The 18,823-nt window shown below is 40.7% G+C and overlaps 1 protein-coding gene across 5 annotated transcripts in view; it reads left to right on the top strand.

The window, feature by feature from the left end:
• LOC126484333 (alpha-N-acetylglucosaminidase) overlaps positions 1-18,823 on the top strand; it is a 372,796-nt gene that overhangs the window by 73,181 nt on the left and 280,792 nt on the right. Inside the window, exon 9 of one of the 5 annotated variants that reach the window (XM_050107781.1) lies at positions 16,904-16,982. The exons of the other annotated variants lie outside the window; for them this stretch is intronic. Coding sequence (XP_049963738.1) covers positions 16,904-16,982 — 79 coding nt within the window. The remainder of the gene's footprint in view (positions 1-16,903; positions 16,983-18,823) is intronic. 5 annotated transcript variants of the gene reach the window in all.

Here is an 18,823-nt window from a genome sequence, read left to right as displayed (position 1 = left end):
AAAGAAAAGTGTGAAGTTTTTCACATGAGTACTAAAAGAAATCTGCCAAATTTCGATTACGCTATAAGTCACACAAATCTTAAGGCTGTAAATTCTACTAAATACTTAGGGATTACAATTACAAATAACTTAATTTGGGATGATCACATAGATAATATTGTGGGTAGAGCAAATGAAGGACTTCGGTTCATTGGTAGAACATTTAGAAGGTGCAACAGATCTACCAAAGAGATTACTTACACTACACTTGTCCGCCCCATTCTGAAGTATTGCTGTGTGGTTGGGATCCGCATCAGGTCGGACTGACAGATGACATCGAAAAAGTTCAAAGAAGTGCGGCTCGTTTTGTATTACTGCGAAACAGGGGAGATAGTGCCACAGACATGATAAGTGAATTGGAGTTGCAATCATTAAAACAGGTGTTTTTCGTTGTGACGAGATCATCTCATGAAATTTTAATCACTAGCTTTCTCCTCCGATTGCGAATACATTCTGTTGGCACCCACCTACATAGGGAGAAATGATCATCACGATAAAATAAGAGGAAATCAGGGCAGAAAAATTTAAGTGCTCGTTTTTCGCGTGCGCTGTTTGAGTGTGGAACGGTAGAGAGACAGCTGGAAGGTCGTTCATTGAACCCTCTCCCAGGCATTTAATAGTGAATAGCAGAGTAATCATTGTTGATGTAGATGTAGACAAATAAGCTTTCAGCCAACAAGACCATTGTCAAAAATACACACACACACACACACACACACACACACACACACACACACATACACACATGACTGCAGTCTCTGGAAGCTGAAACCACACTGCATGCAGCAACAGCAGCGCATGATGGGAGTGGCAGCTGGGTGGGAGTAAGGAGAAGGCCAGAGCAGGGAGAGGGAGGAATAGTGGGACAGGAGTGGGGGCAGTGAAGTGCTGCTGCTGTTGCTCACAGTGTGGCTTCAGCTGCCAGAGACTGCAGTTATGTGTGTGTGAATTGCGTTTGTGTGAGTGTGTGTATATGTCTGTATTTTTGACGAAGGCCTTGTTGGCCGAAAGCCTTTTTGTGACAGTCTTTTTGTTGTGCCTGTCTCTGACTCTGTATTTCTTCAGTTGTCATTGGTCCCGTTTCTGCCGAATCTTTTTCCAGCCGCAGCGGTGTCGGATATTTGATGTTTTACCAGATTTCTGATATTCATGGTACACTCATGAAATGGCCATATGGGAAAATCCCCACTTCATCGCTATCTTGGTGATGCTGTGGCCCATCGCTCATGTGCTGACTGCAACACCACATTCAGATTTGCTTAAATCTTGATAACCTGCCATTGTAGCAGCAGTAACCGTCTAACAACTGCCCCAGACACTTGTTGTCTTATAAAGGCATTGCTGACCGCAGTGCCGTATTCTGCTAGTTTACATATCTCTGTATTAGAATACACATGCCTATACCAATTTCTTTGGTGCTTCAGTGTACATCAGTTCAAGTGCATGTACTGCTTTGCTTAGTAGCACGATGTGATGACAAAAATGTTTCCTTTTAGGAGAGTTTGTAGCCTATTCAAAACCATGTATTTTGAATCAGGGACATTAGGACGTGATAGATTTGCATACAGTACATTTTATTTTGGATGTATACCAAAAACGTACTACTGCAGCATGCCAACAGTTATTGATCTAATTGCTGTTGTATGAATGAGATTGATTATAATATAGAGCGATAGGCATAAAATAGTGTCGTCAAAAAACTAACAAGCAAACATAGGGAATTGGCGTGCAATGGTTGGTTGTGGTAACATTGAGATAACTCCTACAATGAGAACAGAGCAACACAGGTTGCCGGAGTGTGAGGGGACTGTAGGATAAGGATCTGGGACAGTAAGGGAACTCTTTGTGTAATTCCTATTCTTGCTGGCTAATGTTTCTGTGGACTGTGGGTCTTCGTTGATGTAAACTACTTTTGACTACATACATGCAATGAAGATTTTGTTGCCTTCCTTTGCACACAGGCAAGGAGGGACATAGGCAAGGAGTAGGGTGGAGATTGCTCATATGAAAGAAAGAAGTGCGGGTCATGTGATTTTTCAATGACATATCATCTTGTGAACTCATGAACGCATCTCGTTATTTGTTTCGATGTGATAATGTCTATTGCATATGCTAAGTCAAAACTCACTCAACAAACTGGGGCAGGAAGGAGGTATGTCTTCCTACTGAATGCAACTTCACTTTGCTAACCACTCTGAAAGCTCGCTAAGTTGAAAAATTCAGTGTTCAATGACTGCTCTGCAAAGCAAACTTCTCCCTCAGCAATGTGGGCAAGTAGGCCTTGTACAGTTCCGCAAGGGGAAAGAAGCATGCTGGACTCGAGGCTCCTAGGAATACCACAATGCCTATATCTGTGCTAATCACCACAAAGAGCCATGGTTCCAATGTTACTGCATCAGCCACATGCTTCTGCTGGACATCCTTAGCTGATTGTCAACTGTGCAGATGGAAAGGACAATCCTGACAGAGGCCCTGACTGATGAGTGCACTGGAAAACAAAATTAACATTTTTGGGGAGGAAGAATAGTATTTTTAATGTAGTCTCTGTGCATTTTTTGTCTGCTGTGACACAGGCAGGGAGTGTGTCATGCAGTTGTGATGTGTCCCAGCAACCAGGTCCTACTCTGAGACAGCATCAAGCACCTACTGCGAGAACATCTGAACAATGGCTGATGAGGCTAGATTAGACGCAGAGTGGTGCCGTGATGACTGTAGAGATAGCTGTTGGCTGTTGTGAGGCACCAATCGTCTCCACTGACAGCCTTATGAATCTCTTACTGGATATGTTCCCAGACAGTGACCTGGGGGCAAGGTGCAGCTTCTAAAGTGCATGGGCCTTGAGAACAGATTGTACTACTGCTGGTTGGAACCTTGTTCAATTGCTCTTAGTTTTTGGACTGGGACCTGGTTTTTCGCTCAGCAAATACAGGATACTGATGCTGTGACAGGCTGATATAGGCTTTGATTAGAGTTTGAGTAAGGTTAGCCAAAACCAGCAGATTGATCTGTTTGTACATTTCTGGTATAGTGAGCTGTTGTTGTTGTTGTGGTCTTCAGTCCTGAGACTGGTTTGATGCAGCTCTCCATGCTACTCTATCCTGTGCAAGCTTCTTCATCTCCCAGTACCTACTGCAACCTACATCCTTCCGAATCTGCTTAGTGTATTCATCTCTTGGTCTCCCTCTACGATTTTTACCCTCCACACTGCCCTCCAATACTAAATTGGTGATCCCTTGATGCCTCAGAACATGTTCTACCAACTGATCTGTTCTTCTGGTCAAGCTGTGCCACAAACTTCTCTTCTCCCCAACCCTATTCACTACCTCCTCATTGGTTATAAGATCTACCCATCTAATCTTCAGCATTCTTCTGTAGCACCACATTTCGAAAGCTTCTATTCTCTTCTTGTCCAAACTATTTATCGTCCATGTTTCACTTCCATACATGGCTACACTCCATACAAATACTTTCAGAAATGACTTCCTGACACTTAAATCAATACTGGATGTTAACAAATTTCTCTTCTTCAGAAACGCTTTCCTTGCCATTGCCAGCCTACATTTTATATCCTCTCTACTTCGACCATCATGAGTTATTTTGCTCCCCAAATAGCAAAACTCCTTTACTACTTTAAGTGTCTCATTTCCTAATCTAATACCCTCAGGATCTCCCGACTTAATTCGACTACATTCCATTATCCTCGTTTTGCTTTTCTTGATGTTCATCTTATGTCCTTCTTTCAAGACACTCTCCGTTCCATTCAGCTGCTCTTCCAGGTCCTTTGCTGTCTCTGACAGAATTACAATGTCATCGGCGAACCTCAAAGTTTTTATTTCTTCTCCATGGATTTTAATACCTACTCCGAATTTTTCTTTTGTTTCCTTTACTGCTTGCTCAATATACAGATTGAATAACATCGGGGAGAGGCTACAACCCTGTCTTACTCCCTTCCGAACAACTGCTTCCCTTTCATGTTCCTCGACTCTTATAACTGCCATCTGGTTTCTGTACAAATTGTAAATAGCCTTTCGCTCCCTGTATTTTACCCCTGCCACCTTTAGAATTTGAAAGAGTGTAGTGGGTTGGGCCATGTTTTTAACTGATATCTTACTTCAATCTCTTTTGAGAAAAAGTGCTCCGAAAGATTTAGTTGAATGATTTGGGGCAAGAGCATCTCACAATTTAAGGTTAATTTGAAAAGGCAAGTTGTTCATGTGTCCATGAATGGCCCTAATGTTAATAAGGCATTTGTGAGCTAACTGAAAAAAGGGTAATCCAGAAGATCTTGTGCTTTTAGACTTTGGCACATGTGTCTTACATACAGTGTGTTGTGTCTTTAAGACAGTTTGTACTAGTGCTGATTGGAACTTTGTTTATTTCTGAGAAATTTATATAATCTGTTTAAATTTGTTCCCTCTAGCCGAGTTGTAATCACCTATATTACAGGCAACCGTGTTTTCCTGCAGAAGTTTTGCACCATTCAGTAGGTGGAAAACAAAATGGTGACAGTCACGGATCAGCAAATATTGACGGTCGTTGAAAAGTATGAGAGGGAAGTAGAAAGCATAATGAAGGAACACTAGGAGGTAAAACTGAAAGCCAAGCTCGTTATTGGAATTCCTAAGAGTCATAAGCTCGTAACTGACGAGTAGTACGCGAGTCTTTGGACAAGATGCTGAGAGCTCATCTCCCATTTTTTGAGTCTGAGACTGCTCAAGTTGAAGCATTTTACTAATTGGTCAGATGCCCCTCATCTTATTTTCTCTATACTTCGCTCTAGTCTGTGGTCAGAAAATTAATGAGAAAGTATGTCAAACCAGAAGTTGTTGTGTATTCGGAAATTGGACACCATTTACAGAACCGACAAAGCTCGTGGTCAATACTTCGCTCTAGTCTGTGGTCAGAAAATTAATGAGAAAGTATGTCAAACCAGAAGTTGTTGTGTATTCGGAAATTGGACACCATTTACAGAACCGACAAAGCTCGTGGTCAATGTAACGTGTCAGAGAAAGATAGCTTGGCAGAATGAACGCCTTACATTTTTGAAGAGCATGGTAAACAAAATTCTGGATAAATCATCCTTTGCATATCTCTTTACAAAAGGCATATTGTTAAGACCCAGAAGAGAGAATCGTTACTGACCTTATGAAGAGATGGTTAGGCATAGTATTGATATACAGTGGTTAAACAAAAATATGGAAACAACATGAGAAACATGTGTGGTGGTATGTTATTTTCTTGGTATTTCCATATTTTTATCCACCCCCTGTATCTCACTACCTTAAACTGCTATGGTAGCCTTGAGGCTAATGCCATTGCCCGTGAGTTCCAAAATATTTTAAAGATTTTGTTAGTAAAGGAAATCCTTAGGGACTTCAATGGGCATTGTGATTGCATCAATCAGGTCTGAATAATGGTTATTGTGGATGGGAATGAACAGCCCACATTGTGTTCTTACACTTTGACAACATTTGTAGATTTTTCCATAAAACTGATCAAAATTGGTTTGGGGATAAGTGCAGTATGACCCTGGAAAAATACCAAATTATCTGGAAAACTTTTTTTTCTTTTGAGAATTGCTGGATGCCACTGTTGTGATGCAGCCTGTTGCTGCTGTGACCGTAACTGATGCTGCCCCCGCGCAATGCTGAGTCGAAGATTGTACTGCTGCAATGTCGTCCTGAACACTTGCAGCATGCCTAACAGTGATTGACTGAGCAGCTTCTGATACCTCTCCCCATGCAACAATCTGATTGCCTGTGGTCTATGACACTTCAAAGGACTATGCTTTATCGAGCACATCTGTAACCATCGGATTCTCACATTGAAGCATTTTTTCGCAGACTTCCCTATCCAGGGCCAGACAAATAATATCACGCACCATTTGATCAGCATAGGATTCGTGATGGGTACTAGTGGCAAATTTACAACACTAGTCAATCCATGTAATTCTGCAGCCCAAGCTTTGTAAAGCTGGTTTATGTGTTTCTGACAGTGATAAAATTCTACATGTGTTGCTGTGACATGCGTGTAATAGGTTGAGAAAAGCTTGCACATTTCATCAAATAAGCTGGCTGGTTCTTGTAAAGGTGCAAGTTGGCACAACAACTAATAAATGCATGGCGAAAGCCAGGAAAGAAAGAAAGCCCTACACAAGCTTGCATTGTCCGTGCGAAAAACCTGGAAATGGTGGTGTAACCATGTCTTGTAGGAGTCCCAATCTTCAGCCGATTCATTGCAAATTTCCTTTTGGGTTTTGTGTTGTATTTTGATGATTTTCGTGTGGGTGCCATATAGAACTGCCGAGAATATGTATTCTGAGACATAATTGAAGTGAACAAAAAAAAATCGGTAGGGCTCTCCGGCACTTGAGGATGTGACCACATTGGGAACAGATTCACTGCCTGGTCTACTATAAACCAAGAGCTGCCTCTGCAACCTGCTCTCACAACTTCAGTTTTACCATTCTCTGTCTCTTGCTTTTCAGACTGTATGTGGGGAAAGACAATAGCTCAAAACTTCACAAGTAATGGGACAGACAAGACATAAAAAATACAGACTTTCTGCCTCCTCTTTGTAATGTGCAAAATATTGTCACCAACAACATAAATATATATTGGATTTTAATAAGGTGAAGTAAGAAGTTGGCCTTAGAATTGGGTATAGCACAGTGGATCATTTGCATATTGTAAATGAAATTATAGAACAAGTCAGAAGTAAGAACTACCACTTTGTTTAGGCGTCATACATTTTGGGAAAGTTTTTGACTTCATTTGTAACAAACTGTGTTCATATGTTGAAGGAGACTTCATCATTGTATAGGGGAATAGAAATTGAAAGACACAGCAGGCAGGGAGGTTCCATATTATTATTTAAACAGCCCTAGAGGAAATTGGTTCCACAACACCATAACTATCCTCAGCACTGCTGACCAAAAGTTTTAGATCACCAAATTGGGAAAATAAGGAATTTGTGGTACTCATATAACAGAAATCCTTGGATGACCCAAGATATATTGAATTTAATTGATGAAAGGAGAAAATATAAAAATGCAGTAAATGAAGCAAGTGAAAAGGAATACAAACGTCTAAAAAATGAGATTGACAGGAAGGGCAAAATGGCTAAGCAGGAATGTCTACAAGAAAAAATGTAAGGATTTAGAAGCATATATTGCTAGGGGAAAGATAGATGCCGCCTACAGGAAAATTAAAGAGACCTTTGTAGAAAAAAGAACCACGTGTCTGAATATCAAGAGCTCAGATGGAAAACCAGTCCTAAGCAAAGAAGGGAAAGCAGAAAGATGGAAGGAGAATATACAAGGTCTATACAAGCAGGTGTTGGCAGGTATGAAAATTACTAAACTATCAGTTCAATAAATCACGGTTGTAAAATACTAACACGAATTTTGTACAGAATAATGGAAAGACTGGTAGAAGCTTACCTCGGGGAAGATCAATTTGGATACCAGAGAAATTTAGGAACACATGAAGCACCACTGACCCTTTGACTTCTCATACATGATAGTTTAAGGAAAGGTAAACCTTTGTTTATAGCATTTGTAGACTTAAAGGAAGATTGTACAGAAACCAGATGGCAGTTCTAAAGAGTCAAGAGGCGTGAAAGGGAAGCTGTGATTGGGAAGGGAGTGAGAGATTTTTAGCGTATCCCTGACATTATTCAATCTGTCTATTGAGCAAGCAGTAAAGGAAACAAAAGAAAAATTTGAATAGGAATTAAAATCCAGGGAGAAGAAATGAAAACTTTGAGGTTTGCCGATGACATAGTAGTTCTGTCAGAGACATTAAAGGACTTCGAAGAGCAGTTGAACGAATGGACAGTGTTTTAAAAGGATATAAGATGAACATCAACGAAAGCAAAACAAGGATAATGGAATGTAGTCAAATCAGGTGATGCTGAGGGAATTAGATTAGGAAATGAGACACTGAAAGTAGAAGATGAGTTTAGGTATTTTGTCTGCAAAATTACTGATGATGGTTGAAGTAGTGAGCATATAAAATGTAGACTGGCAATGGTAAGCAAAACGTTTCTGAAGAAGAGAAATTTGTTAATATCAAGTATAGATTTAAGTATCAGGATGTCTTTCCTGAGGGTATTTGTCTGGAGTGTAGCTATGTATGGTAGTGAAATATGGACAATAAACAGTTTAGACAAGAAGAGATTATAAGTTTTCGAAATGTTGTGCTACAGAAGTGTGCTGACAATTAGATGGGCAGATCACGTAACTAATAAGGAGGTAATGAATGGAAATGGGGAGAAAAGGAATTTGTGGCACAACCTGAGTAGAAGAAGGGATTGGTTGATAGGACACATTCTGAGACATCAAGGGATCACCGGTTTAGTACTGGAGGGAAGCATAGGTGGGTAAAAATGGTAGAGGGAGACCAGGAGATGAATACAGTTAGCAGATTGCAGTAGGTACTCGGAGTTGAAGAGTCTTGCGCAGGACAGAGTAGCATGGAGAGCTCCATCAAACCAGTCTCTGAACTGAAAACCACAACAACAACAACAACAACAACATAGTTGTATGATAATTAGGCCCTATTTTAAACATAATATACTATAAAATCCTTGAACAGAGAACTGTGCCCAGTGCTTGAAAGAAAAGCTTACCTGTCTGCAGGAAGGATAGTGGAAGGGATTCACAGAACTACCATCCAGTAATGTCCATTTGTTGTAGAATCAGTGAGTCTGTGTAGGAGACTGCTCACAGAACACTTGTGCATTCCATCCTTGAATATTGCTGAAATGCGCTTAGTAGTACTAAAAGAGGATATGGAATGTATACAAATCATCACAGGTTTGTTTGACTATTGGGAGCGCATCGCAGATATGCTGAAAAAACTGAACTGGCAAGTTTTTGAAGATATATGCAAACTACCCTCTGAAAACCCATGCACTCAAGAACCAGTTGTAAGTGATAAATCTAGGAATGCAAGACAACTTTCTTTATATCATACCTGAAGAAATAGCAAAGACAAGATTAGACAGATTACAGCACTCACAGAAACACTGAAGCAAAATATGATGCCATATGCAAGCAATGAGTGAAAATAGGCGTAGTAAGCTAATTTACTAAGATGTTTATCACCAAAATTTGCAATGACCCTTATTGCATAAGTAGCTGAACTCAAACGTTTCAGCAGATCATCAATGCGTTTCTTCCAATTTAATCTCTCATCAATGGACACACCTAAAAATTTTGAATATTCTACCTTAGCTATATGCTTCTGATTAAGGTCTATATTTATTAATGCCATCATAACATTTACTGTATGGAACTGTATGTACTGTGTCTTATCAAAATTCAGTGAGAGTCCGTTTACAAGGAACCACTTAGTAATTTTCTGAAAGACATTATTGACAATTTCATCAGTTAATTCTTATTTGTCAGGTGTGATTACTATACTTGTATCATCAGTAAACTAACTTTGCCTCTTCATGAATATAGAATGGCAAGTCATTAATATATATTAAGAACAACAAAGGACCCAAGACCGACCCTTGTGGAACCGCATTCTTGATAGTTTCCCCAGTTTGAAGAATGTGCTGATCTTTGCATATTATGAGAACTGCTTATTTCAACACTGCCCCAGTTGCCTTTAACTCCACATGAGATCAAGAATGAAAGCACATTTTTATAACTATATTTAAATATAATTATCAGTGGTACATTGGAATATTAAAACACAAATATTTACTAATCACTGTTCAGGTGGAAAAGATAGCAGTGTTGCCCACAGTATTTATAACATTCTAATTGTAGTGAAAGATAATGACAATTATATGGAAGTGAGTAAAACATAACAGTCTTGTGAATGGCTTTGGTTGATGGAGTGAGAAAATTATCAGATGAATATAAAGAGATAAGAAAAGACCGAGACAATTACTTAATGGAAGATGGATCAACAGGATTTGAAAATATCCTGGGACAACATGGATGTGTGTAGTTGAAAAGTCACATTTGACGTTTCAAGCTAGAAAAATTTGCGCACTATCTATTGCCTTATCGTTACTTCCTACTCTGCTTGAGTGTGAAGTCCCTCTGCAGTGAGTCAGGTCTTACTGTGGTAGCTGCTTAATCTTCATCATGAATGCTTCCACTAGCAAATAATCTCTCAGAATGATCTAAAAATTACCCCACTAATCTCCATTGAAGTTGAATGATTGATTTCTGGATAGCTCTCATGGTACGGCTGCAGAATATAATAACTACTTTGAAGAAAGGGGCTTAATAATTTCTGATTTGAGAAATTATGAGGATCTGCTGCACTGGAATGCATGTTTTGAATACTTAGACTGTGTGTAATAATGACCCACTTTGATGTAACAGGAGCTCGTGGACGGTGACAGAACAGGTGTTTAATGCTTTGCTTTCGTAATAAATGTTGCTGAGTCTTTGCATTACATCACTTAGTGTCACTGAGATTGTGCAGCATTTCAGCAAAGCTCCTGCTTGTCACTTGTTGGCAGTTTTTGTATACCTGTGAGAAGACAGATTCTTGGATCATGATGTTTAAGTGAATGCCATCCTCAACAGTCTGATATTTTTGGTAAAGGGTCCCACACACGTACACTTGTTCATATATACCTCAATAGATAAACAGTTAGTCACATTCATCCAAATAGTGTGCATTACCTCAGTGATCTGTATTATGAACATCAACTTGCTGTGACATGGACGGGATAAGTTTTTGAGGAGACTTCATTAACAACCATTCCTGGCACATCATACTGTCGCAGAAGAAGCTGAGTAGCACAGTCACTGTAGTGTAGTGGTTATGATACTAAACTGTTGTGTGGACGGTCATGAGTTCAAAACTCACCTGAAATGTAAAATTTTAATTTCTATATTTGGTTTGAGTATATTCTAGAAGTATCCACAAATGGCAAGAACCATTGTACTGGAATGTTCTGTAGCTGTATATATGCCGTATGTGTTCTGGCCAGATGCAGTTCACTCCGCGCTCTTGTATGTGCAAGAGCCGAATAAACCTTCGTTAAGTGAAGTTAGTATTCGTCATTTATCTACTTACACCTTCTTGTATGTGACACTATTCTGGTGGAGATGCTGGGTATTGGAACTTGTGATGTGATACTGCATATTATCGAGGACACAGTGGGTCCCATCAGGCTACGACAGGGCTGCTGTTTATGTGGTGAGCAACCCAAGTTCGAGCCACATTCAACAAATCGCAATCTATTGGAGACAGAAGAAGAAGAGTACGTTACGAATACAGCAACTGTGTGCCACCACATGAGACATTCTTCCGGGTTCTCTGGTGACAATGCCCAAGATCGAAACAAGTGGCCGAAGGTATATGAGCGTATAGCCAAATTTAACAAATGGGATGACACCGTGTGTTTGGCTAATGTATTTTTCTACTTGGAGGGCACTGCCGAGCAAAGGTATGAGAGCAACAAGGAGAAGTTCACAAGCTGGGAAAAATTACAGGCGGAACTGCGCAAATATTTCGGCCACACAAAATGACAGAAGTGTAAGGCTGAAGATAAATTAAAGTGCAGGGCGCAGCGTCCAGGAGAAACGAGAGCATCATACATTCAAGATGTCTTGGAGCTGTGTAAAATAGTGGATCCTAGAATGAAGGAGGACGATAAGGTTGCACATCTCGTGAAGTGTGTTGCTGAGGACATGTATCAAGCCCTACTCCTGAAGGAGCTTTCGACAGCAGACGACTTCATAAAATCGTGCCGGTATATCGAGTCAATGCATCAAAAAATAATTTCATGCAAGAATTTTGAACGGCTTCCAAATGTCGTATCAATGCCTGTGATGGAGGAAGAAACTGATTTCCTGAGTTTCTTCGTCAGATAGTGAGAGAGGGAATTCAGAAGGCATTTGGATTGCATGGTGAGCAAAAACACGGAGGAGGAGGAGGAGGAGGAGGAGGAGGAGATTAGTGTTAAACGTCCTGTCGACAACGAGGTCATTAGAGACGGAGCGCAAGCTCGGGTGAGGGAAGGATGGGGAAGGAAATCGGCCGTGCCCTTTCAAAGGAACCATCCTGGCATTTGCCTGAAGCGATTTAGGGAAATCACGGAAAAGCTAAATCAGGATGGCCGGAGACGGGATTGAACTGTCGTCCTCCCGAATACGAGTCCAGTGTGCTAACCACTGCGCCACCTCGCTCGGTCAAAAAAACCGAGACGCTTCAAGAGGTCATAATGAAGGAAGTGGAACAGACATTGAACCCAATCTCTCATCCTTCATTTCCCTTTAAAACGCTTAAAAAGTTGAGACCCAGGTGAAGTTACGTTCCTCCAATGCCGCATTAGGAACCTGTTTTGGCACCAAGGAAGACTGACGTCTGGAGGTCCCAGGATAACCAACCAGTATGTTTCCACTGCGGACAACCGGGACACGAAGTGTGCTATTGTCGAGGAAGGTGGCGGATATTTGATGTTGCCTGCACCAGAAGACAGCAGACCGATCTTAGCCGACGCCAACTCTGGGACAACGAAGATGAACAAGAAGATGTGGGTGCAGAATGACCTAGGTCACCATTGCTGCAAGCTAGCTGCTGGAGAGGACGCTCCCCAACATGCCAATCAGGGTCTCCATCGCCGTTTAGAAGCTCCAGCCGATCACCTAGCCACCGCAACTTGGAAAAGTAAAGGGTGCAACCTTCCTTGGAGGTGAGGCCACCGAAGAGAAAAATCCTCCGCCGTCGATCACTACAAAAATGATTGGAAACTACGTTGATATCCTCACGGATTGCTGATCAGCCCATGCTCTTGTGGACTCTGGAGCATCATATTCAGTCATTTTGGAGAATGTCCACTCTGCAACTGTCACCAGTTGCAGAAAACCGTATTCATCGACAACAAAACATCTCTGCTGAAGGTGGCTTATGGGAAATATGTAAAACTTACAGGAAGATGTGTCATTCGTGTGGGTATAAGTGGCCATACACAGCCCTTAGTATTCATCGTCTTCCAAGAGTGTAGTCGTGACGTCATTCTCGGATGGTACTTTTTGAAGTTTCTCAGCAATTATAGATTGTGGTCACTCGAAGATTATGCTAGACAAGATGAGATACTGTGGGCAGGAGATACTGTGGGCAGGAAGATGCGCATCCAAGTGTGTGGAGACTGTGTGTGCTGAATGAAGTGATCATTCCTGCAGTCAGCACTAGAAAGGTAACTGTCATGTGTCATGCCATTCATCAACCCATGGATCATGTAGTGGAATGTAAGAGAAGCATACCACTGAAGAATAACTTGGTCATCGCAGCCTCTGTTGGTTTGTTTAAGAACGGATTCGGTGAATTGTGGATAGTTAACTGTTGCTGAGAACTGCAGATCCTTCTAAGACGCATGTGCATAGCAAACTGTTAGCTGTTAATTGCAGAACAGCTGAGCTTCATAGAAATCTCCCATGCCGAGTCTGTGGGCGAAATTAGCGCTACCACTACGAGACAAGATCTTATAGCTCAACTATTGCCAGATCTCACTAAGGAACAACAGAAGAAGCTACTTGCCATTCTTCAAGAGTTCTCTGAATGCTTCAATCCACAGGTGAAGAGCAAATTAGACAAATCAACAGTGAAGCACCGGATTAGTACTGAGACCATCAACCAATAAGCCAAGAGCATACTGTGAGTCAGCAACAGAATGTCGAATAATTCGCGACGAGGTAGAGAAAATGATGAAGAATGACATCATTCAGCTTTCGCAGAGCCCATGGTTGTCACCAGTGGTTCTCGTCAGGAAGAAGGATGGCAGTTGGCACTTCCGTGTTGATTGCAGGAAGCTTAATAAGATAACTGAAAAGGACGTTTACCCTCTTCCATATGTTGTCATTATACTAGATTGTCTGAAAGGGGCTAAGTTTTTCTCAACCATGGACATGTACTCAGGATACTGGCAAATCGAAGTAGATGACGCTGATCATGAGAAAACTGCATTCATCACCCCTGTGGGCCTGTATGAGTTTAGGGTAATGCCGTTTGGTTTGTGTAATGCACCAGCAACTTTTGAATGGATGATGGATAAACTTCTAAGTCACCTGAAGTGGACAATGAGTTTTTGTGATTTAGATGACATTGTAGTGTTCTCTGAGGCATTTGATGAACATGTTAAAAGACTGAGGGCCGTTCTTAAGTGTCTCCAACAAGCTGGACTGAAACTTAATCCAAGAAAGTGTCTCTTTGGAGCAAAAGAGATCAAAATCTTGGAGTCCTTGTGTCAAATGAAGGTGTACAGCCAGACCCAGAAAAGGTGAGATCTGTAATGGAATTTCCTATTCCTAAAAGTATTAGAGATGTGAGAAGCTTCCTCAGATTATGTTCTTATTACTGTCATTTTATCAAAGACTTTTGTATCAAAGCCAGGCCACTCCAAGAGTTGTTAAAAGCCAATGCTAAATTTATCTGGGGTGGATTTATTAAGATATATGATAGATATATTAAGACATATGATAGGATCCGCAAGAGATTTTTCTGACCAGGTTTGTTTAGGAGTGTCCGTCACTGAGTGTCGCACTGTCGAGAGTGGCAGAGGAGAGAGGCAGTTCCTCAGAAACCACCTGGTCAACTCATACCAATTCCACCAGCTGAAACGCCTTTCCAGTGTGTTGGGATTGACCTCCTCAGACGATTTCCAACGTCTGCTAGTGGCAATAGATGGATTATTATTTGGACTGATGCCTTTACAGAAGCCACAAAAACAGCAAAAGCATTCGAGGTAGTCAAATTTATCATAGAAGACATTGTATTAAAACACGGTGCCCCAAGGTCGTTAATTACGGATTGAGGGAAAGTTTTTCAATTGAATCTTGTGACAGAGATAAACTGTCGGTGCAACATTACTCATCGCATGACAACTGCCTACCATCCGCAAACTAATGGGCTCACTGAACGCCTTGATAAGACCTTGGCCGAAATGCTATCAATGTTCGTCAATGTCAAGCAGAGCAACTGGGATGAAGTGCTACCTTTCATGGCGTGCCTACAACACCACCAAACAAGACAAAGCAGGATTTATGCCATTTTTCCTGGTGCATGGGCGTGGGGCGACGACGATGATGGACACTGTGTTTCCGTTACATCTTGATGACGCGGACGATGACTACAGGCTACATTGGACAGATGTTAACCAGAGCTGTGGAAGCTTGCCAGTTAACTCGACTCCGCATGCTGCAGGCTCATGAAAACGATTGCTGAAGGTATGATGCGAGCCACTGTCCCGTTGTTTACCGGCCTGGTAACCTTGTCTGGATCTTCACTCCTGTTCAGAAGGTTGGTCACTCTGAGAAGGTCCTCAGGCACTACTTTGGACCTTATAAAGTTGTAAGACAGTTGTCTGATGTTACTTATGAAGTTGAAGATTTCGACCCCGACACAAGACAATGAAAGATCAGAGATAAGGTCCACATCCTTCGAATCAAGCCCTATAAGGATCCCGCAGCCCAGGGTAAATTTAAAGCTCCAGCGACAGGCAACAAGTGAAAAGGTGACGAAGAACGTAGCGGCATGGGAAGTTCTAAGAAGATCACCACCAGGGCGAACATTAGCCATCAGGAATTGGAGTATGCAGGACCGATGACTCATTCCCGAACTAGGAGGACGTAACACCGAGATGCTGTCCTCTTAAGGAGGGAGCAATTTCCCAGAAGAAGCTGAGTAGCACAGTCGCGTTAGTGTAGTGGTTATGATACTAGACTGTTGTATGGAGGGTCATGAGTTCAAAACTCACCTGAACTGTAAAATTTTAATTTCTATATTCAGTTCGAGTACATTCTAGTAGTCTCCACAAATGGCAAGAATCATTGTACTTGAATGTTCTGTAGCTGTATATATACCGTATGTGTTCTGGCCAGAGGCAGTTTGCTCCACGCTCTTGTATGTGCAAGTGCTGAATGAACCTTTGTTAAGTGAAGTTAGTGTTCGTCATTCATCTACTTACACCTTCTTCTACGTGACAACATCTTGCATATCAGCCATATTGTATGGATGCCATCTCTGTGAATACACAGATTTTTGTCAGGATTAAAAGCTAAGGGTGTTCAAGGTGGGGTTCTCATTAGAATGACGGGTACACTGAAAACATGATCAGTTCCATGTAGCTACTCCAATTCAAGGAAACTTTCACTTCAGAGGGCACAGCCCTGACTACTTAAACCATCGTCACGACATCACAGCACATACTCCAGCTTCCATCCTCTGCATCACAGTCCTCCTAAAAGACTTCCTGGGATTTAAGATGAATATGAAAATGCACATCATTTAGAGGATGGCAGGGTGTCCATTCATCCTTCGTAACCAGGGAACTTTGCGGGTTGATGTGAGGAAGGTATATGAAAGCAACATTACTCCAACTACATATTTGATGCAATTTTCTTCCAAGTGTTCATTTGGAAATATGTAGGAAAGGACCAGTGTTCGCTTCCTGCAGCAATTATTGCCTTAAGGAACCAGTTTTTAGGTATGAGCAAAGGCACATGCCAGTGGTCTTGGTCTGTTACAATCATCTCTTGACTGCCATGTTAAATTCATTTGTTTGTAAACGGGTTTCTTGGCACTGCTGTACTTGGAACACTGGACTACAATGTCACAGTGGTTGTATCTGTCATATGTAGGCACTTGAAAGTGCTATTAGTTTCATTTTTCATTAGACAGATTTTTTGTCAGATAAGCATATACTTTAAATGAAATTTTTTCGTCCTCTATAATGCTTATATGTGTCTGTTATAATGATACAATCTGCCGTTTTCCTGATGGTTCTTATACACCATGGTTACAAGTTCTAAACATTGATACATAAATATCATGAGATACAATTGTTTTCATGAATATTTACTTCTTTTGTGTCTGTTTTTGCTCAGGATGCTTCAAGGATGGCTTTTTCGTGATGCATTTTGGACAGTGGAAAGAGCACAGGCATATCTTACTGCTGTCCCAACCGTAAGTAATGAATGTGCCTGTGTTGACGTGTTTTGCAGTGATTTGTTGAATAGTCATTTTTAGAAAGTGTGTTGTTCTTACTGTATTGTTCAGTTCTCAGTAATCATCGTGACCCTGTATAGCAATTAGTGGTCCCATCATTGTTGCTTCCTATTGTAATTATTGTTGTAAAACATTTTTTTACTATTTATAAGTTCCCCTTGTAAGCAAGAAAACATTTTCCTGTTTGTTAAATTTCAAACCAAAAGTTATTTCATAATTCTATAAAACTATCCTATATAATTCTTTTGAATCATTTTAAATTTATATCTGTTTAGTTGCACTCGTCATCCAGTTCCTTAGTGCTTGCAGAATGATGTAATTTCATGTGCCATGCCTTTGTTTTAATTGACTGTGATTGAGCCACTGTTGGGGTCTTCTGCTTTTTCCTCCACCTGTTTCAGTAGGCTTTGGCCAGAACATTCTGTTTTGGTATCACCATCTTGATTTGATTTCTTGCAAATATTATGTCAGAAGAGTAGTGGGACAGAATTTATTTCAGGCTCCAGCTTTGGCTTTAACTGCACATATTCTATCTATTTCACTATGTTCTTTTCATTTTCAGTAGATGGTTGCACACCTAGTTCTTGTGTAGGCACTGCTGGTTTTATAGATGACATCACATATGTTTACTGACATGCCAAACTCCATTTGGGATACCTTAATTTCATTTAACAATGTTGAAGCCCAACACTCATAAAAGAAAGAAAAGAAGAAAGAAAGATTGGAACTGCCTGTGATTGCCTCAGAGAATTTTGTTTTAGTCCTGCTTAAAATCATGTTCAGTTTTTTTGTTGTGCAATATTTCTACATACACTATGATAAGAGCCTAATTTTCTAATTTTACTGAGTGCATATTCGTTCTTGTAAGAAGTCATGTTGCATGCTGGAAACATGGAGCACTTTTGTTCTCCCACATACGATGATTTCTGATCAAACTGACTTGATTCTCAAGTATGTTCTCACCTTGATTTTGCTGAATCAGATTTTAAAAATACAGGTGATCATTACTGACAATGTGTATATGCTGCCATCTGCTGTGTGATCTTAGAGCTAAATGATAACACTTAAGCTCAACTTATTATACCAAAAACAGGAAGTCTCTCTTCAGTTTTTTACTGTCAGATGTAAATATATGTTGAATTTCACAGTTCATTCCCTTCTATTTATCTGTATAAATGTGTCTCACACACATCTGCTTCACTAGGTTACACCTGAGCTCCTGAAATAAAATTACACGGCCAGATGGCTTACCGTTAAGACACGGAACTCTCATTTAGGAGGATGGTTGTTCAGATTCATGCCTGACAATCCAGATTTAGATTTCCCTAAATTAAAATATTGGAACGGTTCCTCTGTTATCGCTTGTTCATCTCTAATGACCTTATATATCTAAAAACAAAGATGATGTGACTTACCAAATGAAAGTGCTGGCAGGTCGACAGACACACAAACAAACACAAACATACACACAAAATTCAAGCTTTCGCAACAAACTGTTGCCTCATCAGGAAAGAGGGAAGGAGAGGGAAAGACGAAAGGATGTGGGTTTTAAGGGAGAGGGTAAGGAGTCATTCCAATCCCGGGAGCGGAAAGACTTACCTTAGGGGGGAAAAAGGAAAAAAGGACGGGTATACACTCGCGCGCACACACACACATATCCATCCACACATATACAGACACAAGCAGACGTATTTAAAGACAATGACCTTATCTTTGACAGGGCATTAAACAATAATCTTTCTTCCTCTAAAATAAAATTTTAAAAATCTGAAGCTGGATCTTACAGTCTGATATGCCTT

This window comes from Schistocerca serialis, chromosome 6, assembly GCF_023864345.2.
Source record: "Schistocerca serialis cubense isolate TAMUIC-IGC-003099 chromosome 6, iqSchSeri2.2, whole genome shotgun sequence".
Taxonomy (NCBI): Eukaryota; Metazoa; Arthropoda; class Insecta; order Orthoptera; family Acrididae; genus Schistocerca; species Schistocerca serialis.
The sequence above is the reverse complement of the archived record's forward strand: the minus strand, read 5'-3'. Positions and strand labels throughout refer to the sequence as shown.